The sequence below is a fragment of the Dreissena polymorpha genome, chromosome 3, assembly GCF_020536995.1.
Source record: "Dreissena polymorpha isolate Duluth1 chromosome 3, UMN_Dpol_1.0, whole genome shotgun sequence".
Lineage (NCBI taxonomy): Eukaryota > Metazoa > Mollusca > Bivalvia > Myida > Dreissenidae > Dreissena > Dreissena polymorpha.
Window position 1 is genome coordinate 88,188,030 of NC_068357.1, and position 23,654 is coordinate 88,211,683.

The 23,654-nt window shown below is 34.5% G+C and overlaps 1 protein-coding gene across 1 annotated transcript in view; it reads left to right on the plus strand.

The window, feature by feature from the left end:
- Positions 1-13,358: 13,358 nt before the first annotated feature.
- LOC127875159 (serine palmitoyltransferase 2-like) overlaps positions 13,359-23,654 on the plus strand; it is a 48,029-nt gene continuing 37,733 nt past the window's right edge. Inside the window, exon 1 of the mRNA XM_052420016.1 lies at positions 13,359-13,517. Coding sequence (XP_052275976.1) covers positions 13,380-13,517 — 138 coding nt within the window. The 5' untranslated portion in view covers positions 13,359-13,379. The remainder of the gene's footprint in view (positions 13,518-23,654) is intronic.

Consider the following 23,654-nt stretch of genomic DNA (forward strand, 5'->3'; position numbering starts at 1 on the left):
AGTCGACCCAAGTCAACCCAAGTCGACCCAAGTCAACCCGAGTCGACCCAAATCGACCCAAGTCAACCTTAGTGATCAAAGCAATCCAAGTCGCACAGGGCATACGGAACCGGCTTGTATAGAGGCAAATTATATTATTTGTTTATCAAATCACACGGCTAAGGAAAGCCCGAGGAAAAGCCATTATATATATATCCCGAAGGAACGGTAGACACGTTACAGTACCACCAAGGAGGGTACCTAAAGCTTTTAAAGGGGAGGAGAAAAAGATAATTCAGCAACAGTTGGAAGCTGGAGTGATAAGGGAGAGTAACAGCCCTTGGTCCTTCCCTCTGTGTTTCGTCAAAAAAAGGGATGGTACAACCAGGGCTTGCATCGATTACCGTCTCTTAAATGAGTGCACGGTAAAGGATTCCTACCCGTTACCCAACATGGATCACTGTCTGGATAGCTTGGATGGGGCTGTCTACTTTAGCACATGTGATTTAGCTTCAGGCTTTTGGCAGATAGAAGTTGAAGAAAAAGATAGGTCAAAGACTGCATTTTGTACAAGCAGAAATGGACTTTATGAATATGTGACGTTACCAATGGCATTATCAAATTCGCCAGCGACTTTTCAACGTTGTATGGAACTAATTTTTAGTGGACTTCAGTGGAAAACGATTCTCATATATTTTGACGATATAATTTGCTTTGTTTCTTTAAAATAGTATTTAAATAATGGAATCTCCCATCCATCTAGCCAAAAGAACTAGTCTTAAATAGATCGTGTATATCCAATACAGACGCTGCGTATTTAGACTTACATTTAACTATTAATAATAATTTGATCAAAACTAGTTTATACGACAAACGGGACGATTTTAACTTTGAAATTGTGAATTTTCCGTTTCTAGATGGCAACATCCCTAAAGGACCTTCCTATGGTATTTACATTTCGCAGTTGGTACGTTATGCTAGAGCATGTTCGTGTATTAAAGATTTTAATGATCGTAATCTAATATTAACTAAAAAATTGCTAAAACAAGGCTTTTTGTATCATTACCTAAGAAATAAATTTGCTAGATTTTACTCTAAGTATGGTGATTTAATTTCAAAATATAATGTTTCTTTAAAATGGCATTTAAATAATGGAATCTCCCATCCATCATTTTATGGAGATGTTTTGAAGCGTGTCCGCAAATTAAAATATGTTAAACCAAATGTTCATATTAAACTTTTCAATTTAATTAACTTGTTTTTATCAAAAGGATACGATGCTTATGTACTTAAAAACACGTGTTTGATGGTTTTCGATTCACTATATCTTTCTTCCCTTAAAATTTGGAATCATTAGTGATATTATAGGCATTTTTCACTGTTGAATAAAATTTTGTCATTGTGTCGTATGAAAAAATCTGCATGCATACTACATTATAGGCATTTTTCACTGTCGAATAAAATTGTGTAATTGTGTCGTATGAACAAATCTGCATGTAAACTACATTGGGACTCAAATCGTACATCAAATCATTTCTGTCTTCAGTTGTCAAAACACCTATATACTGTTTGATTCCAATAATGTCGCTTTAATGGTATTACCATTTGTATTCATTTGCTTCTTAATATTAAATCACGTAAACTTGTTTTATTAGTAGCACAGCCCCATTAATATTTTTATTTAGTACTGCCCTTGGAATTTGTTCACGTCATTATGTCATTATGGATTTTTGTGACGTCATACGACCGACTTTCCCAGTTGTAATCTACATGCATAGGTCATTGGGTTTATAATGTTCCATTTTATTTATATTTTCTCTCTGATAGGCGTTTCTTGTTTGATTTGATTATTTTTAATTTGTTTAGCAGTCACATAAACAACCAAGCTATGTAATATGGAATTTTTACACCCATTATTGCTGCTTCTTCCTGTATTTGCGCGATGATTATCTGAGATATTAACTCTATGATTCTACATTCTCAAATCTTTTCTATAAAGAAGGAATGTAGTTGACAATTGTTAATAGTTTTATTTGATCGTTCGTCAAAAAGTTGTAATTCTGTTACTCTTGTATCTTCAATGCAATTGAGTAATTAAATAGTAATTAAATTGAATGCGTTTTAATTCCATTGTATTATTGTTTAATTTGAGTTACAATGCTATGACGTTAAATTTTATTTACACTTAAATGTATTATGAATATTGCTGGGCCAAGTGTGAGGTTGAGCGCTCTATAACCAGGTTTAAACCCCCAATGCTTTGCATTGACCGTTCCAAGGCGGTGACCCCAGCTTTATTCATATTTTGTGTTTATGTTGGTTTGTATTGTGCTGTATTGTGCTGTTTTGTACTGTTTGGGCAATCGGTCACTTGCCTTAAATAAAGGACCAACTAATTGTTTTTAATGAAAATTCAATACTGCTCCAGCAGCTGGAGTTTCACTTCTTTATATTGCATTGCACAACAGTTTGATGTGTGCTGCGTGGATGCAGTAGCGTGTATCCCCGTACATATCTTCGATGTTGTTATATTTTCAGCCTTCAGAGGCTGGTAGCGGTATTGTGTTTTTATTATTTTTTAAGAAACCTTGTTTAAGACCTTTCTTATACTTAGATTCTTATACATTCTCTGTACTTATAAAGTAAACGTGTATGTTCATCAATTGAGAGTTCTGCAGGTTATACTGAATTTTTACAGACCATTATCTGACAAGCTGCCTCTTACTCTTTTATGTATGTTGACTTGGCAATGTGTATTAATGTGATTATAAGATTGGTGGTTTCGCCAAATAAATAACCTATGGACAGATTGATTACAAAAAACCCGAAAGTTGTTCTCTCACCATTGAGAATTCCGATTACACGTAGTATTCATGTGCCGTTAAATTATAGACAATTACTTTTTTCTAAACCTACAGTCAAATTAAGTTTACTTCGAACATCTTTCATTGGAGGTACAATGCGGCTGGGTTCTAGTTCGCAGCGTAATTTAGCTCCGTGTAATCGGTATCCTACAATAAATAAGTGCAACTCCAGGAAGTGTTTATGTTGCAAGTTTTTAAATATGTCCTCTTTTATTCTTTCATCGGTAAATAACCCCAAATTTTCAGTTAATATTAAATCCGATGTCTCATGAAATTCTATGCATGTGGTTTATGTTATTACTTGAAATGTACCCTGTTGTGGTGCGCAATACGTTGGGCAGACGGGTAGATCACTTAAAACACGTTTAAGGGAACATTTTTTTAAAATTAAAAATAACAATAAATTTTATAACTTCATTTACCAGCACTTTAATAAAACAGGTCATAGCGTAACAAATATTTCAATTCAACCTGTGGAGCAACTTATTTTTAATAATAGTACTTCAAGTCAGTGCCAATTAAAAGCAAGGTGCATGTCAGAATTTGAATGGATTAAACGTTTGCAATCAGCTTACCCACTTGGATTAAATGATAATATTCTAAATGTTGGAACAATTTCTAAAAATAAATCGATTAATTCATTTTCTCGGTTTAGTAAACGTCTAAGAAATAAACGTTCACATGGCATAAGGAAAAATGGTAACTTAAGGCGTAAATTTAAACGTCTGCTTTCTTTAAATGATTGCTACACAGTATTACAAAATGGGGGTAAACATAAATTACTAAGTGCACTTTGCTCTCTTTCTGTTTCTTCGTTGGCGCATATTGATAAGGAATGTAAACTTATTTTACTTCTATCTGACCCTCTATATGAATGTGCTTATATTATTGAATCTTTCACTGACTACTATCTTAAACCTTTTATTGAAAATGTACTTAGCAAAACTAGAAATCGTATCAAAATTGAGTTTTGTAACAAAGGTCTTGATTTAATTGACCTTCCTTAAATATTCAATGATAAAAATGTACGTCGGTTGATTCCCCCTTATTTCCGCAATACTGAATCACCACTTATTTGCTACAAATATAGTAGACCTGTAAGAAGTATCGTTTTTAATTATAATTCTATTTCCACAGATATAAATGTAATTAGAAATTGTCCTACATTATGTGACTGTACTAGTTCTAAATATATATATGGTCCAGTTTGACATATTATTACTGGGGACCTTAATTTCATTCAAAATAAAAACCTTAGAAATTTGCTACGCAGAGGCCCTAAGTACAGACTGCCTATTCCTGTTGATTTTGATGACTGCATTAAGAATATCGTAACATCCTTACATGATTATTGCACTAAATGGTGCAGGAAGGAAAATGCTGAAATTACTGCACTCAATGATTGGAAAACAAAAATATTTAGTATGGCCATGAATAAAATATTTTTTTATGATACACATCCTTTGGCCCTACCACATTCACCTAAATTTAATAAACAAAATCTCTGTAAATTGCTTGAAGACTTAAAATCTAAATTCGTCTTAGTTCCTGCTGATAAGGCTGCTAATAATGTTATCATAATATGACGAGTGTTTTATGTTCAAACTATTTCACAAGAACTTTCACAAACTACAACATATTGTGAGTACAATAAGCAACCTAATGAAATTATTACCGACCATATTGCGCAATGCATAAAGTTAAATGTAATAGTCAATATTACTGACAAGAAATTGCCATCACTTTACTGGATACCTAAATTACATAAGACGCCATATAAAAGTCGTTTTATCGCTAATTCAGTGTCTTGTACCACCAAACAATTATCAGTGTATCTTACATCTGCATTGAGTGCTATTAGATATCATATAGCTAAATTTTGTAATAAAGTTTATGAAAATAGTAATATTAACCTATTTGGTCAATAAAAAACACCTTAGAAGTTATTGATAAAATTGAAAATAAAAAATATAAGGTGTCACAGGTAAGTACTTATGATTTTTCGACACTATATACAACGCTTCCTCACGCTTTAATAAAATCCAAACTTGTTTCTTTGATTGAAAAAACTTTTGCTAGAGAGAAATGTTTGTATCTAGCTTTAAACACTAAAACAGCTTTTTTTACTAATCAGATATTAGATAATTACATCATTTGGACTGGTCTTGACTTTTGTGCAGCACTTACTTTTCTTTTGGATAACTTGTTTGTTGAATTTAATGGTAAAATATTTAAACAAATTATTGGCGTTCCTATGGGTACTAATTGTGCGCCACTTATAGCTGACCTTTTTTTATATTGTTATGAAAGCGAATTTATGTTAGAATTATCTAAAACTAAGCAAGTAGATTTGATTAATTGTTTTAACCTTACTAGTAGGTACATTGATGACATACTTAATTTAGATAATCCATTATTTGAACAATATATTCACAAAATCTACCCAAAAGACCTAGTCTTAAATAGATCGTGTATATCCAATACAGACGCTGCGTATTTAGACTTACATTTAACTATTAATAATAATTTGATCAAAACTAGTTTATACGACAAACGGGACGATTTTAACTTTGAAATTGTGAATTTTCCGTTTCTAGATGGCAACATCCCTAAAGGACCTTCCTATGGTATTTACATTTCGCAGTTGGTACGTTATGCTAGAGCATGTTCGTGTATTAAAGATTTTAATGATCGTAATCTAATATTAACTAAAAAATTGCTAAAAAAAGGCTTTTTGTATCATAACCTAAGAAATAAATTTGCTAGATTTTACTCTAAGTATGGTGATTTAATTTCAAAATATATTGTTTCTTTAAAATGGCATTTAAATAATGGAATCTCCCATCCATCATTTTATGGAGATGTTTTGAAGCGTGTCCGCAAATTAAAATATGTTAAACCAAATGTTCATATTAAACTTTTCAATTTAATTAACTTGTTTTTATCAAAAGGATACGATGCTTATGTACTTAAAAACACGTGTTTGATGGTTTTCGATTCACTATATCTTTCTTCCCTTAAAATTTGAAATCATTAGTGATATTATAGGCATTTTTCACTGTTGAATAAAATTTTGTCATTGTGTCGTATGAACAAATCTGCATTAATACTACATTATAGGCATTTTTCACTGTTGAATAAAATTGTGTCATTGTGTCGTATGAACAAATCTGCATGTAAACTACATTGGGACTCAAATCGTACATCAAATCATTTCTGTCTTCAGTTGTCAAAACACCTATATACTGTTTGATTCCAATAATGTCGCTTTAATGGTATTACCATTTGTATTCATTTGCTTCTTAATATTTAATCACGTAAACTTGTTTTATTAGTAGCACAGCCCCATTAATATTTTTATTTAGTACTGCCCTTGGAATTTGTTCACGTCATTATGTCATTATGGATTTTTGTGACGTCATACGACCGACTTTCCCAGTTGTAATCTACATCCATAGGTCATTGGGTTTATAATGTTCCATTTTATTTATATTTTCTCTCTGATAGGCGTTTCTTGTTTGATTTGATTATTTTTAATTTGTTTAGCAGTCACATAAACAACCAAGCTATGTAATATGGAATTTTTACACCCATTATTGCTGCTTCTTCCTGTATTTGCGCGATGATTATCTGAGATATTAACTCTATGATTCTACATTCTCAAATCTTTTCTATAAAGAAGGAATGTAGTTGACAATTGTTAATAGTTTTATTTGATCGTTCGTCAAAAAGTTGTAATTCTGTTACTCTTGTATCTTCAATGCAATTGAGTAATTAAATAGTAATTAAATTGAATGCGTTTTAATTCCATTGTATTATTGTTTAATTTGAGTTACAATGCTATGACGTTAAATTTTATTTACACTTAAATGTATTATGAATATTGCTGGGCCAAGTGTGAGGTTGAGCGCTCTATAACCAGGTTTAAACCCCCAATGCTTTGCATTGACCGTTCCAAGGCGGTGACCCCAGCTTTATTCATATTTTGTGTTTATGTTGGTTTGTATTGTGCTGTATTCTGCTGTTTTGTACTGTTTGGGCAATCGGTCACTTGCCTTAAATAAAGGACCAACTAATTGTTTTTAATGAAAATTCAATACTGCTCCAGCAGCTGGAGTTTCACTTCTTTATATTGAATGAATTTCAGTTGCACTATCAATCAGGTTCCTGGTTTTGCGTGCCCGGTATACCAATCCTGGATTTACGCGTGTCTTCAGGCGTCTGCATTTGTGTATTTTCTTGTAGATTACTTCAAAGTCCTGGATTAATGTGTCATTATACCATCTATGGATTGACCTGTTTCTGCCATATGGATTTATGTTCGATTTCATGTTTCTGCATTTATGTACTTCATTGTGGATTACTATGTTCTTCGAAACCCTGGATCGTGCGTGGGTAATGCGAAGGACGACTTTATGGCTGGATCGTGCGTGGGTAATGCGAAAGACGACTTTATGGCTGCATCGTGCGTGGGTATTGCGAAGGACGACATTATGGCTGGGTCGTGCGTGGCCAATGCGAGGTACAGCTGGGTCCTTGGTCGTGCGTTCGGGATGGACTGCTGTATACTGAGGCAAAAGACTGTCCTGATAGGAAAACTGTTTTGTGCTGGAAGAACTTTATTGACACTGTGTGTTGTATGTGTTGGATTTTAAAATGAGTGACCAGCAAAAAAAGACAATAATTACAGACAGAAATGAACTGTAATATTGAGTGACGCTAACATTTTTGAAATTTCAATTTAATATTTTAAATAAACTGATATTTAAATGTTGTAGTTTTTACATGGTTTATCTCTATGCATTATAACTGTGTGCGACATTGTATCATAGTTTATGCAATTAATAACTTTTTAAGAAATTGTCAACGTAATGATAAAATTATAATTGTGAACTGTTTTCTTAAACTGTTTAGCATTATAATATGTTTGTCTCATTATTTCTTTAAAATTGCTTTGCATTAGGTGAGGTATATATATTAAGATGCTGTTTCCTTTTTATCTGCCAGAGATATTGTGTTGAATTGTTTTGTTGTTGTTGGGTGTTGTTGTTTTTTTCTTTTTCTTAATGTTGATGAAAATTGTTTTGAAATAATTCTTAACAGTTTTTTAGGGACAGTTTAAGGATAAATTTCAAATATATGTTATGACCTTGTGTGGATGAAATTTTTGAGTGGCATAGTACTGGTCAAAAATATTTTGTTTTTAAATTTATCCATATATATATATATATTTATCTTTTTTAGAGTAGCAACAAAAAAAGGTAGTTTGTACATTTACTGTTTGAATGTGTGAGTGTCTAGTAACTGCTTATTATCCTGTCGCCAGGAGGCTCCAATCCGAGAGGAGGGCAGTGTTGCATTTTTTTATAAGCTCATTTTGTCCATTTAATTATGTTCAAGTTGGGAGTAATGGATACTTCTATAATGTTATTGCTGGTCACACAGTGACCTCTGTTTAATACCAGGTGCAGGCCATCTCTCCCACGAGTACCTCTGCATTTCTGCTAATTGCCATAAATCTCTCGATTTCTGCAATTTCTAGAAATTTGCATATTGGCGAAAATTTGCATATTGGCGAAAATTTGCATATTGGCGAAAATTTGCATATTAGCGAAAATTTGCATACAGCCTTATTTGAATAGTATATAAAGAGGGTTTTGGAGATTAAAAGGGAGTTCAGGAGGGAAACGGATGGATGCTTTAAATATATATTGTTGAAAACTTGTGTCTTGAAATCAATACTTAAATGTTTTAAATATACTTTTTGTTACTAATCATTATAGTGTATTTCTAGTTTGCTTTCTTGAATAATGTGTGATTGTGAAATAAAATTAGTAGAAGACATTTGAGTTTGGATTTAATAATTGTTCACAAATTCAACGTGGACTGGTGGCAGCAAATTTACCGCTGTTTGCCCAAACTAATCCATGTTGTTTTGGGCCATGCGATATTTCTGACCGTGGGGAGAAAACGGTTACAACACAAGGTTTTTCAAATATTTGACCTTTTGACCTAGTTTTTGACCCCAGGTGACCCAAATACAATCCCAACCCAGATTTCATCAAGACAAACATTCTGACCTAATTTCATGAAGATTGGATGAAAACTGTGACCTCTATTGTCTACACAAGGTTTTTCTATTATTTGACCTAGTGGCCTAGTTTTTGACCCAAGATGACCCAAATACAATCCCAACCCAGATTTCATCAAGATAAACATTCTGACCAAATTTCATAAAGCTTGGATGAAAACTGCGACCTCTGTTGTCTATACAAGGTTTTTCTATAATTTCACCTAGTGACCTAGTTTTTGACCTAGTGACCTAGTTTTTGACCCCAGATGACCCAAATACAATCCCAACCTTGATTTCATCAAGATAAACATTCTGACCAAATTTCATCCTTTTGTCCTTCAATATGTCCGTCCTTCCGTCCGTCCGAAAACTTAATTGACATCACGATATCTTAAAAATTACCCAAAGACTTTGAATTAATGGAAAGAAGAAGAGAAAATGGAAGTGCATAACGTTGTAATTGTATTGTTATACGCATTTGATGTGAGTGTGTCTTCTATAAAATTGTGTTTTATAATGGCGTTTAGTCTTATTGTGGACCTTGTGTTCATTTGAAGTTGCGATCAGCTGGATCAGTGAATTTTTCTATTAGCATGTGCCTTTGAAAAAAAGCACTAACTATAAGCATTGCTCGTTATGAGAAACTCTCCAGCAAAATTCAATAAGACCATACGCACCTCGCTATGAGGACCACTTTTCAAAAATCCCATAGATGGTCTTAATAGCAAGTTTTCACTGTACCTTAATCACCGATAAAATAATAAAATTATGATTGTTCCGTGAACTAAGGGTGAGATAACCTGTATGCTGACCGATAAGAGACTTATTTATAAATCTGCATTGTTGATTCAAGATTGCTTTATAAAACGCTCGGAAGATTTATATGTATCCAACAAACATTAAAAACACATCAATATATGTACATAATACTACCTATGAAATTAGTTTTACTCATTTTTACATAAACTTACAATACTATGGTTGTAAGTTCACTTGTTAGTAATGCACAGAAATGCTAGTAATTCATCAAAACTATCCATGTTAATACTTTTAACAATGTCACTCTTTTTATTATCGTGATCCTTACACTTTCCAGCATTTTATTGATTTAATTGTATGACTACTACCTAACATATCAACTTAGTGACTCGAAAGCATTGTATATGGCTTGGTATTACAATCTTTTGTAAATATATATTTATATATTTATTGATCATATTATGTCTGTAAAGACAAATGATTGTCTATGAAGTATGCTTCACTTGAATAGAATACATGTATACAACTACTTACCTTGACAGAAAAATGAGTCCTGAATACCAGGCTGTACAGCGGACTCTAATAAGCCATGGTTCCACTCAACAAAACAAAACATGACACATTTTCTTTTTACTAAATTTTTCGCTTTTACCATGAATTGTCCAAAATAACAAATTTATAGAGAAAAAAAGCAAACATTACATTAAGCAATTGGTATTGCTATTAAGCAAATAAGGTGCCATGTAGCACAGTCGTGCACAGTGAGCCCTGCCTGGCGACGTTTCAAAACCAAGCAAGCTTTCATCGTTTGACGGGCAACAGGAGGTGTTCTTGTAGGCCAGCAAGTCCTGCTGTAATGTTCCGGACGTAATCGTTGGTAATGTGATATTTGTATGAGATGCGGAGCAATCTTCAGCGACACGTGTAATCAAAGGCTTGTATCCAGCGTTCAGATTGATGTTCCTATTTGTGTATGTTGACTTATTTTGTGCTTTTGCTTTTACTGCTCTTGTTCTGCTGGTTTTGGCACTTCTTTATTTTTTACCTTCTTTTCTTCACTTTCCGTAGAATATCTGATGATGTTCGTTGCGTATGAGTGTGCGATTGAGAACCCAGTCCCTCTTGGCATATTGAGGTCACCCGTTCTTTTATTGTCTGCCATGTGTTTCCTTATGTGGTGAAAGCATTTCCTTTCGTTAACCAGGTATACTGCAGTACACAGGTCGGCGAATCCCTAACCGTTGTCGTTCATCTCGCAACGTCATTGCTGCTACATGATCTCCTAGAATCCTCGCTTGTGGATTCCCATGTTGGCAATAAATAATCACATTACATGTGTTTTGGTTCTCCTCGGCATGTCTTGAATAATTGTTGTCATTCGGTTGTAAGCATTGATCTTTGCCCCCTCTTCCTTGTTCTTCAGTGCGTTACTTTGTCCTTGTTGATCATGTTCTTCTATGTGTGGAAAGAGATTGGATGTCATCTTTCGTGGTCCATGAATCTCTCAACCGATTAGCGCTCACTCTGTTGGCTTTTAAAGCATCATGACTAATCCCTTTTATGCTGCATCCTCCTGCTCATGCCCTAAGAACCACAGTAACTCGACGAAGGTCATTCGTTTCTGTCTAGAACCAGTCAATCTTGATTCGCTGATTCATATAAAGGTCAGGTTGAACTTCTTCATCTATGTGGCTACTTGTGCTGTCTACCTGGTTTCCCGATTGTGGTGGTTTTCTTGGTGGAGACAACGGTCTTCGGTAAGACGGCAAACAGTTGTCACCGTCCGACGTCATATACTTTTCAGCTGGAGGTCTAGTAAGAGATCCTTCCTCCCCAAGGTCCACGAAGTAAGCCTGTATGCTGTTTGGCGTTTCAGTAGCTAGCAGGGTTTCCACTGGCTTTTGTAGTTAGTACTAGCTGAACCTCTTCTTTTTCAGCCACCCTCAGAACCATCCTTGGCGGCTTTACCCTACGATTTGGTTACTGTTTTAGTAGGATTGTTATCGGCAACAATATACTGCTACAATCGGGCCATATTTCCTATACTTTTTCGCGATGTTAATACGTAATCGCTGCGTTTTCAAACGTCGTTACCACGATAATGCTAGAGGCGTCATGATAATTAAATCGCATCCAAACTTCAGCATTTATGGCATCCGTAGAGTTATCATGGCGAATTTTCTTTTGTTAAAATTATACTGCACTCTCAATAGAAACGAAGAAATTCGTCAATCATCGGTTAATTGTTAACGGCCGTTATCTAAAATAGCATACCCATACACTGTTCCAATAACAGCTGTTGTTGTATAAATTTAAGCCGTTAATGGTAACTGACATTGTAAGACAGTGTTGCATATGCGTAGCGGCGAGAGAGGGACAGGAAGGGCAATTAGCCCCGGGCGCGAACATGAGGGGTCGCCCGAAGAGGATTCATTGTATTCGTGTTGGACTAGAAATTGTGGTACATTCTGAAACTAAGCATAAGAACAGTTCAATGAAATTCGGGCCTGTAAAATGTTACTTACTATGATCGGTAGTAAGTACCATCGACAGCTTTGGAACTTATTTCTTTCATTGTGTCGGATGGTGATGTTTTTCCCAATGAGCGTATTGCTCTGCAAATTCTTTTAACAAATGCAGTACCAATAACCAGTTGCGAGCGTTCCTTCAGCAAGCAGATATATGTCCATTCTCTCATACCTAAGGGCATCGATGGGACAAGATCGTCCCTGTGACAGAACGAAACAGCACAATACAAAAGAACATAAACACATATAAGAATACAGCTGGGGTCACCGCCGTGAAAGTCTTTTAGGCAACTATTTCCTTCTCTATACTGAGACGTACAAGATCACAGTGATCTTGTACTTCTGTGTTTATGTTCTTTTGTATTGTACTGTTTCGTGCTGTTTTGTACTGTTTTGGCAATTGGTCAGTTGCCTTAAATAAAGGACCAACTAATTGTATATAATGAGGTTTCAATACTGCTCCAGCAGCTGGAGTTTCACTTCTTTATATTTGATGCTATCGTTGAAAAAAATTCTCCAAATTGTCTTCCTATGGTGTCTTTTCGCTCACCTGAGCACAACGTGCTCATGATGACTTTTGTGCTCGCCTTTTGTCCGACGTGCGTCGTCAATATTTGCCTGGTTTGGAAATAGAGTTATTATGTAATAATAAGTATCGACTAATGTGCTCTTATTATTCAATGGCACTGAACTACGATGTTTCACGGAGAGGGGAGGGGCGCAGATTTTAGAGATTGTACCCGGGCGCCAAATATTGTCGCTACGCCTCTGAAGTGTCGTGGAAATTCGTAGTATTAATGTGAATCAATCGAAAATACATGAGGAAGGTACATTTGAGATGCTTTTATTTCTAACTTGATACAACTTTAATATCCAAAATAAATAAATGTGGTGTCTTTATTTTATTTTTTTTCATTAAGAAAATAGCTTATGTGACTTTACACGTGAGTTTGAATAAAGTGGAATTGCGTGTTTGTTTCTGGCCAGCATCCGCCAATCAGTTGATGAAATAATAATGCTATATGTGTCAAATACGCAGTAATAAGTTTACTCACGTATCGACAATGACCCCCAAATTGTTTTTACAGGGAAGACGTATTACGTAATGCACCGATGTATCGCTTGACTGAACGCTATTATTAGTAACATCTCGCCAGATTCATCTCGTCAGATGCTATGAGGTTCAGAGGTCAGTGTGATTACAAAATGGTTGCTCTAATGAATGGAAAGAATGGATCTGTTCCATTAAACGGCAAAATGAATGGAATGCACAACAAAACGAATGGGTTTTCGAAGAATGGATCTGTTCATAAGGTATTTGTGCAATTAGTCTATTTGTGCGTGAATACATTTTATTTGCGGATATTTTGATGACTTTATGAATTTTTGTGTAAAAGCAGGGAAATGGAATCCGTTTTCGCGGCGATGCCATTTCAAAATTAACTGTTCCCAGCATATTTGTATAATGTTATCGTATTTTGTTTTAGTACGTTTGAACATATTTAACTGTTCTGTGTGTGATCTTACTACTTAAATATCATTAAATTCAATTGTACTAGTGAGAACAAATAAAAATATTATACATTGTATTTTCCTGGAAACGCCCTTTTTTAGACTTGCTGTTTTGTACAAAAAATCCAGCCCAGTTGACTGTCCGCATATATTTAAAGTCCTTTTTGCAGGTGTCCTATTAAGTTTTAAGCAATATATTTTGATTTTAGACTTTATTAGAAAATATTTAAGTTTATTAAAATTAAACCTTAGAAAAGCTTATAAATACAGTCGATTGGTGTATAGCGGATTTTAGTGAGTAACTGATAGGTTAAACGTATTTTGCAAAATACTTTTATTTATGTTAAGATTGATAGTTTTTTATGAATTGAATACAAAAAGCCTATCATTGTTAAGTCGATTCATGTTTTTGTTGACGTGAGTCAATGTTTACAACTGTTTCTTTTTTCGAAAGCAAAACAAGGTCACGTTATGTACCTACCGTTTTTTGTGACAACAGGAAAAGTGCAGACTTATGGTTTCTTGAATTTTGCAGATTTTGTTTGGTAAAAATAATGTTCATTGATGTAATATTTTAGTATAATGTGTCCTTTACAAATGTAAGAATGCTCAGAAACCAAATTTTTTGATGCGTACCATATAAAATAAGCATGAAAGCTGCAACTCAGGATTTAGTGAATGACGGACATGTGGTGACCCATATTCAGGAATGTGGGGATTGTCTCACAATTAATACAAACTCAATTGAAGTTGTTCGATACACATGTGGTAAGCGTGTGGCTATGATATTAATTAGTGAAAACATCATTTCTAATGAAAAATAATCAAATTATAACGAAAAATCAATTTCTCTGAAAACATATTTTCACCATCAAATCTATCTATATAACAAGGTATTCAACTCAAAATGACCCGAATATAGGGTGCATCGCTTTGAACAGCCATTACTTCATCAATTGTGCAGCGATTTCCATGAACTTGGTCTTATTAAATGCAGAAATGCATTTCCTTTCTGGAAATGTACATATATTGCAATTATTTTTTACAAATGCTGTGTCAAATTTCAAGAAATAACACGATACACATGTAATCCGTTAAAGACCTAAGCGATCCAGTAATGGCTGAATCAGTGGTCCATGAAATTCGCGCTGTAAACAAATAATATTTTTTCCGAAATTTAAAACCGCTGGCATGTTTCAATAGGAAAGACGTGTCTATCTAGGTTTAATGGTTTAATTAATGAATGCATGGTGTTAACGTTGAAATTTGACTCGAAGTTCTGAGCTATCCGTTATACACCAATCGACTGTATATCACAGGAGGGTAATTTACCTGCCTCTGAAGTATTTAATAATAACGCCCCTGTGATTGCATTTTAAAAACATATTGGTATGAATAATTTATGTTTATGTTTTTTGATTCTTTTGAAACTCATATTGTTATTTCAATGGAAGCAATAAACAAACTAAATTGATTAATATAGTGATTTCAATTTGTTTTTAGATATTCAAAATTAAGATAAAACATAATTATGTCCTCTTAGTCAAAAGGGGGGGGGGGGTTCAGGGTAAAAACATCAAAGATTATTGTTTTCCATTTTGAATAAAGATTTACAGCTTATATACTAGGAATAATAGGAATTATTCAGTTAAAGCATCAATTATATTCACTATTCCGATTAATAAAGCAGAGAACAATTTTTTTTATGAACAAACATATGGTTAGACCACCAAATGAATGAGTGAGCAGCCATTGCTTTGTGTTGCTTCATATGTTACAGCCTGTGCCATTTGTAAAAGGAATAATATCACTAAAAACCAATTAATGAGGAAAATTAAATATTATTTATGTGATTATCAATAACAGTATTTTATAAGCTTCAAAAAGTGCATGTTAAAATGCATGTTTAAATTAATGTTAGAAAGTGCTAGGGAATTGCATTGCTGTATAATAAACTCAATAAATAAACCAATAATTAGTTTAGTTGAAGTTTGTCTTTTGGGTATTTGTGTCACTGATTTTTTGGGGTAAACTATTACTCTTTGCTATTTGGAAACAGCCTGCAGTAATTTACATGGTGCTGGTTTAAAACAATGAAAGGTAGAAAAAGGCAACTTCTGTTTAAAGTAAGTGCTACATTCCCAGTATTCTAAAATTTTGATGATGGTTTGTTTACCTTCAAGATAAAGACTAGGTTAACTTGAAATGGGTTTCAATGTTATCTGCACTACATCAGACCATATTATTGCTTTCGCGTATATATCACTGATTAAGGCTAAACGAAGGATCAGACCACTCATTTAATCAATAAAGAGAAGATAAAAGAAAGCGTCATTTTTTGCCTAGGAAGTGCTGAAAATACTTTTGTTAAATTGTACACAATTTAAAGTTTGAATAAAAGTTTGTTGTGCACTTTATGTAACTTGGCATTAATGCATAATCACAACAATTATTTGTTGAAATTCTTTTAACTTATAAAAAAAAACAATATTCCCATGATGGTTTGAATATGTTTTGAAATATACCAATTGAATGGGTATTATTTTTTTAACTCAATGTCTGACCTCAGTGATTCAGCCAGACTTAAAAAACATGTGGGGCCTGAGAAAGGAAACTTCCCAAATATTACTTCTAACTAGGGTTCCCTCTTGGCTTTAAAAAGTTACTTTCCTCAAATTCAAAAAGTTATCGACAAACTGGGTCTACATTGGGGCAATGAAGATCATGTTATTATAATTCAACCAAGAACTAAGTATTGAACAGTATGTTTTATAAATTGTTTTAATAACATGACATTTAATAAGTTTATTTTATAACAGCTCATTTAACAAGTTTAATAAGTTTTTAAGTCTTTTTGATTGACATCTTAGCAGCCTGCATATGTTATCACTGTTTGCAAACAATTTAATTCTACTCGGATAATTTATATCAAATCGAGTAAATGTGTTTTCTCAATGTCTTTTGTGTAGTATTAGGACTTGTTAGTATAAAAATGAACAGTTATTCCAGTTTATATAAGATGGCTGTCACTCGTAATTATCAGGGGATTAACAAACTGACAAAACTCGCTGGACTTTTTCAGCAGTGGATCTACGTAATCAATAGACCTTTGATCAATTTTGTTTTTCTTTAATAATTTTTCCGACTTTCTTTAACCGTGCCGTTTGCCAAAAAACCTGCAATTATCGGATGGTCAATCAATAATCACGTAATTATTAGACAACTTACAGCGCGCACAAAGAGGTTGCGGGATATAAAATAAAGTCGTTTAGGTATGTATAGATAAAAGTATGGAAATTAGCACTATGCACGGGTGAGTTGTTAGTTTTTGTTTATAAATTATATGGTTATGAATTAATGTCTGACAAAATAAATTGCACATCGACTGGATAATTAGTGTTTAAGAGTTTTGAAACACGAAACAAGTAAACAATAGAATATACTAGAATAAATTGTATTCATATTTACTGTTGGGAATGTGTTGCGCGTGTTAACATTTTTGTGCGTAAATAAATGTCTATAATGACGTCATTTCATCGCTTAGGTAAACCACTGCATATGTATATACAATGTGCATGCATATACAATGCGCGCGTTCTCATTGGTTTCTATCGATGTTAATGTACCGCTTAACTCCGCCTGCAAGGCTTGTACTAATTGCGCTTGCAGAACAGAGAACTATCAAAACTGTCGGCGAAATGACACTTGCTTTGATCTTTTGATCTAAACCGTTATTGTTTGGAGTGAATGCCCATGTATGCTAGTTGCCTGGATAAGCTTTCACAGCAGTCGATCTTTTTCTGTGATAATAAACTGATAACATAACATGCGTCATCGTTGACTTTATGATAGGGCTGTAACGATACATTTGAATATTCGAATTACTCGAATACGGCTGTGCAAACAACTTAGTTTCGCGTTTGAAAGTTTAATCTCATCTAACCTTACAAATAAAGGTTCCTACAATAAACCCCTATATTTAAATGTTCTTCTCCTTATTCCGGCGTTTTTTCATCATGTTTACCCCACCCACTATGTTACACAGCGAGATTATCAACGAAAATGGCGGGCACCGGTTGAATATTTGAGTTGTGTTTATGAAGTTATGAAAACTATTTCTTGTTCAATACTTTTTCTACTGTCACACTGTTTTTATTCAATATATCAAATGAGTAGGGATCATTTTTTACAGCAACATCAATCGGTCTGGATTTAAATGGGGGAAAAGTGTCCGAAAATTTTATTTGAAATTATGACAAATTACGTTAAAATATATACCATTGATTTTGCCATTCATGAAGAGGGTATAATAATGTACAAGATAAATTGCCTTAAGCATTTTTTTAAACAGAACATACGAGTTTTCTCAATTGGTTTTATCATTAGCTATTTCATTGTTGTTTCGGAAACTGTTTTTATCTGACTTTTCATCGTTGTCAATATTAATAATCTGTGTAAGTTTATACTGATGTTTTAAATCATTGTCGACTCGATAATAGCTTACACACATGCATTGAATCTAACAAATGTCTGTGCGTAGGTAGGCTACTGGCAATAATAAAACCAAATAGTTGAAAAACATTTCGTGTACGTTATAGTTTGTTGTCGAATAAACCACGGCCGTTAGTAAAGATGCGTAGGGATTAAATCATGAGTGCGAAGCACAAGTGATTAAAAACCACGCATCTTAACTTCAGGTAGCTAAAGAAACTTCAGCGTACAGTTTATATAGTATTGATAACAAGCGACATTTAAAGTTATGGTAGCCAGAACTAAACTTCCGGTCGTGGGTTATTCAACAACAAACAATCAAGTACACAAATTATTTCGATTCGAACACGATTTTTACTTAAGATTTATACAATGTATATTATTTTTCTTGTGTACTATTTTATGTGAAGTTCTACACATAAAAATAACTTTCGGCTGTTCTGTCAATCAAAACCGCAACTTTCATTCATTTATTGCCGGATTATTACGCTGGTGGAAAATGTATCGGCATGTTTTGTTAAGTTACAGCGCGTGCTTTCAGTGTATAAGGTCCGCCCACAATTATTGCAGAATATCCGATTTTCTTCTTTGTTTATATGAAAGTTTACTGACTGTATCATGCATGAAATGCACAATTTCCACGAGGATAACATCGAGGTTTTAATATCCGAAGTAACTGTCAAACATTTTATCGTGGACGAGCACACATTATTAATTATCGATTGATATTGACACTGGGTTATTCACGCTTGACTAATACACAACCGCGTGAATCTTCGTTGTTTGGGGTCATACGCTGATACTAGTCGGCTGAGGTGCAATAGACTGGTCCTGACCGGTTTAGAGACTGCAGTGAATGGTTTATCACACCTAATCGAGATAAGAATGTAATTAGGGTTTGCTAGCATGTGTACTGCGTAATCAATTTCATGACATGGGAATTTTAGCAAACAGAATCGGACCGACTCTTTGGGATTTTCAATCGGTCTTTCATGACCCCAATCGGTCTAGGACCGACAAAACCGAAATAAATATGATCCCTGCAAATGAGCATATGTCAGATAGGTGACATTGAAATATTATCTACATCACCTATCTGGCATATGCTAAAAAATGTGAATGGGTAATGTCATTATTATGTCAACTGTTGACTCTTAATTGTTCTACTCAAGGATTTTATTGGTACTAGTCATGTTTTCAAAACTGTGTTCAAAGTTTAAGCAGTTCTAGTCAGTGTTTTGTGACTTCAAAGTGTTATATTTCATATTTTCAGTATGCAATGATACTCAATTAATCAAATTTACAAATCCTCATAGTTTCATACTATATACAGGGCTACAGATAAGATTTCATGTCAATTAGTTTTCACTACAAGCTTTTTGAAGCAATTAGTTTTTTTCCCTCAAAACTTTTTGTCAATTAGTTTTTTACAATTTAATGAAAACTTACCTATATTTCAGGGCAAGATGAGCTCTTTGATTTACTGGTAACCTAGGTATTGATAATTCTCAGCCAATTCTTGTTCCAGTCATTAATTCACAATTTTAAATGTTTTAAATGATTGATTGTAACAGTAAATTGTTTATTGAAAAATGAAAGATGAGTCATTTTATTTTAACACTCCTGCCGTTCAGTCTGAGAGCACACTCTTTTAGCTCTGGTTTTGAAATCCTGGACTAGTCTACCCTTTCTCCTTTTTTTCTTGCTAAGCCACAGCTGAACTGATTTTTGTGGATTAAATGATATGTCACACTTGGTCATTGCAATGAATATCAGTGTGTCAAGATTTTCTGGCTTTAAAGACCCTCTGCACTTGTTCTTTATACGGTTTTGGGTACTAAAACTTCTCTCACACTCCACACTGGTAATTGAGAAGCAAAGAGCTATCTTGCATAACATAACAAATTCTGTCAAGTCTTCATGCATCAAGATGACCCTTTTACACAGATTCTGCAGTGAATAGTTTTTGTATGAGCCCTGTAGCATGCCCTTCATACTTGGCCACTGTTTTTTAAGTTTCTCTTTGTCTAACAATTTGTGCACCACTTTGGTTTCTATATCAATTCCTTCCAAAAGATTGCCATGGTATATTTGTGCATCTTTATCTTCTCCATAGAGGAAGCCAACTTTCTCCAAAGCATCTAGTGACTCTGTCTCACTGGACACAGTTACTACCAAAGGTTCCAATAACAAGCTCAAATCTTTAAATATTTCACTGTCCTCTTTCCGAAATCTGTGCCTGATGTTCTTCTGCAACTTTTCTACATACCTTGTTCTCAATGATGAAAAATCATGGTGAATGTTTTCTGAATATCTTAAAAGTTTTTCTTCATCTAGATAAGCCACTGTCTTGGAATCTTCCTGTTTTAACTCAATGCACCGTTTCATAGCTTTCAAATTATCACCATCATTGGATTCCAAGTGTTTAAGTTGACCTAGTGTGCCATCAGGAAAGGGTTGTATCTGACTAAAACAAAGATTTTGCTGCTGTAGCTGCTGGCTGAAAACAGCCACACACTCGTGCACATCTCGCATCAGAGCAACAAGCAACACAGTTTTATAATCTGAAAAGTACTTGAAGAGACCTTTTGCTGTTGAAGATTCACTGGCGAAGCTCGTGAGTGTAGCTAGGAGGGAGCTGTACGATTCATATACTGCCTTAACTGCATTTCCTAAACCTAACCATCTTATACTATAAGGTTCTTTTATAGTTAATTCTGGTTCTCTCAACACTGCTTGCAGATCTTTCAGGCGTTCCATTCGGATACTTGAGTTACTCATAAAGTGGTACAATGCACCAAACTTTTCTTTAAACTTTTCAAGAACTTCATCTTTCTTAATAGAGTCAATCACAGCCAGATTCAACCTGTGTGCAATACAATGAGTTTGTAACATAAATGGTGAATATTTCGATCTAAGCTGCACACCAACACCTGCCTTTCTGCCAGTCATTACAGAGGCACCGTCTGTAGCTAGAGACACAATCTTACCAGGGTCAAGACCTAATCCCTCTAGACAACTTATTACTTCTTGTACTATGGTGTAGGCCTTACCATCTTTAATGTGAATGTTTCCTAAAATGTTTGTCACAGATTCCCCATTATTGACATATCTGACACAGATGGATAAGTGTTTCTGTACTGTAAGGTCAGTACTTTCATCCAGCATAACTTAGTACACATCAGAGGTTATAAGTTCTGCTACCAGATCTCTTTGAAATACAGTCTTGATGCATCCTTGAATTTCTGACACTGTATCCCAGCTTAGATTTTTATATTTAATGTCAGTCCCATTCAATCTCTGGAGTTCAAGTAGACTATTAACTTTCCACGAGGGCAGTTCCTCGCATGCAGCATAATAAACAGTGCGAAACAATTTTATATCATCATCTTCCACTTTTTCATTGGTATCAACAGGCACTTCTTCAATACAAGAGGCCGAAGCTTCTGCTCTGGAAGTTAACATTTTTTTCTCGGCATCCCTGTGTTCGGTACAATTATTGTGCTTGACTATCGTGTCCTTTTGAATATTGCATGATCCAGCCCTAGCCCATACTGTCGTAACATTACCTTTCATACAAAAGTTGCACTTAAGGCGCATTTCCAATCCCTCGCCTTCAACAACGAGCCAGTGAAAGTCAGTTTTCCAAGACGCTATTTGTTTTGATGAGACAGAATCGCCGCAGTGTATTGCGACGACTGCTTCTGAGGTTTTCACCACCTCCACTATCAAATCATGAATAATACTTTTGGCAACATCTCTTCCCGATGGTTCGGACCGCGAAACAAACTTCAATATACTCGGCGCGCACGTCGTTGCTGAACTTTTACTAACCCGGCCGCGCTAAGCAGCCGACATTTTTCACGTTGTATTTACCGGAAGTGGCTTGTTTATATAGACACCGGCCGGAAACAGTGTCAACTATTACGGCCGCACTAAAATTACTTCGACACCGGTTTAAGGCAGGAGTTGGCCGCTTCAGTAGTCGGAACAAAGAGTAGATCGATGTTTATAAACTTGCATTTATGTCGGCAATAATAACGCGGTACGAAAGGAAACAGTAAAATTTAAACGACCATGAATTGATTGAAATTCGTTTTTCCTCCTTCATAATCGTTTACTGTACGATCGGTTTTTTATTTCAATTCGTTTTCTGCCAAATACAAATCGTAATAACGATAAAACGATCCTTATCTGTAGCCCTGTATATAATGTCATGTCAAGTTGTTAGTATTACTTTTGTTAATTGAAATTCATATTCTCCAATAAATATTCGTATTCACCAGCCTATATTCGTGATACGTATCTTATTCGTCACTTTGTTTTTTCGTTACAGCCCTACTTTATGACATGTGAAAATAGAGAATTGTTAGATGGAAAAGTTGAGAAAAAAAACTTTGATGTTGTTAAAAAAGAAGGCGAAGTCAACTTCTCCTTCATGTAATTTTAGGGCGACATTATTATGTCCCGGGCGAAGTTATCGCCCACGTCGCCCTCACGGTTGAGCCCTGGGTAAACAGAGCATCTTTATGTCACTTTAGAGGAATATTAAGCAGATCAATTAAGATTTTCGAAAAATGGCCATTTGCAGAAAAAATTTGTCTCCAGAATTTGTATTGTGTTGCCATTAGTAACTATGGCAATGGCGATCAACAGCAGGAACCCTGCTTTTATGAAAATTCTTTTGATGGTAAACTTTCTAAATTGTAAGCAAACTAATTATACTTCTTCCTCTAAAGTACATGTAGGTACATTCAATCATCTATTAGGAATTATTATTGTGGTCTTCATTGAATATAATTTGATGTTAATATGAAGTTATACATGTACTGCATATAATTCTACAATATAGCCAATAAAAACAGTGACAAGCATTGGGTGTTTTTGTATTTACCAGCACATTGACAAATGAATAAAGCAACAAAACAGGTTAAGACATATTGTACAATGATGAGCATAATACTGGAAGTGAGCCCACATACATGTATGTTGATAGAATGGGGGCATAAACATGGAAGTGGCCCACTGCCATTCTGCTTAAGCTAAATCCCGTATATGTTCATTTAATAGATTAACACAATAAATACAAAATTAACAAATATATAGCTAGCTAACATGTGTGCTAAGGCTGTCACGAATTTAAAAGCATCTATTTAATTAAATGTCCAATTATATGATGCGTTATTCCAAACTCTCTGGGTTCTGGGTACTGGAACCATTCCCAAAGCATGGAATGGAAAATTGTCCCTTGCATGTTCTCATAACATCCATGATTCTAATTTATAACATGACCTACGCTCCAGGAGTGAAATAACGTAATGCTAAGTTTTGTTCATTGCACGGATGTTATTACACTTGACTAGTTATATAACTGTGAAATGACGTAATTTTTTGACGAAATGACGTCACTATTCCAGCGAATTTCTTCAGTTAAACTCTTTTACAATG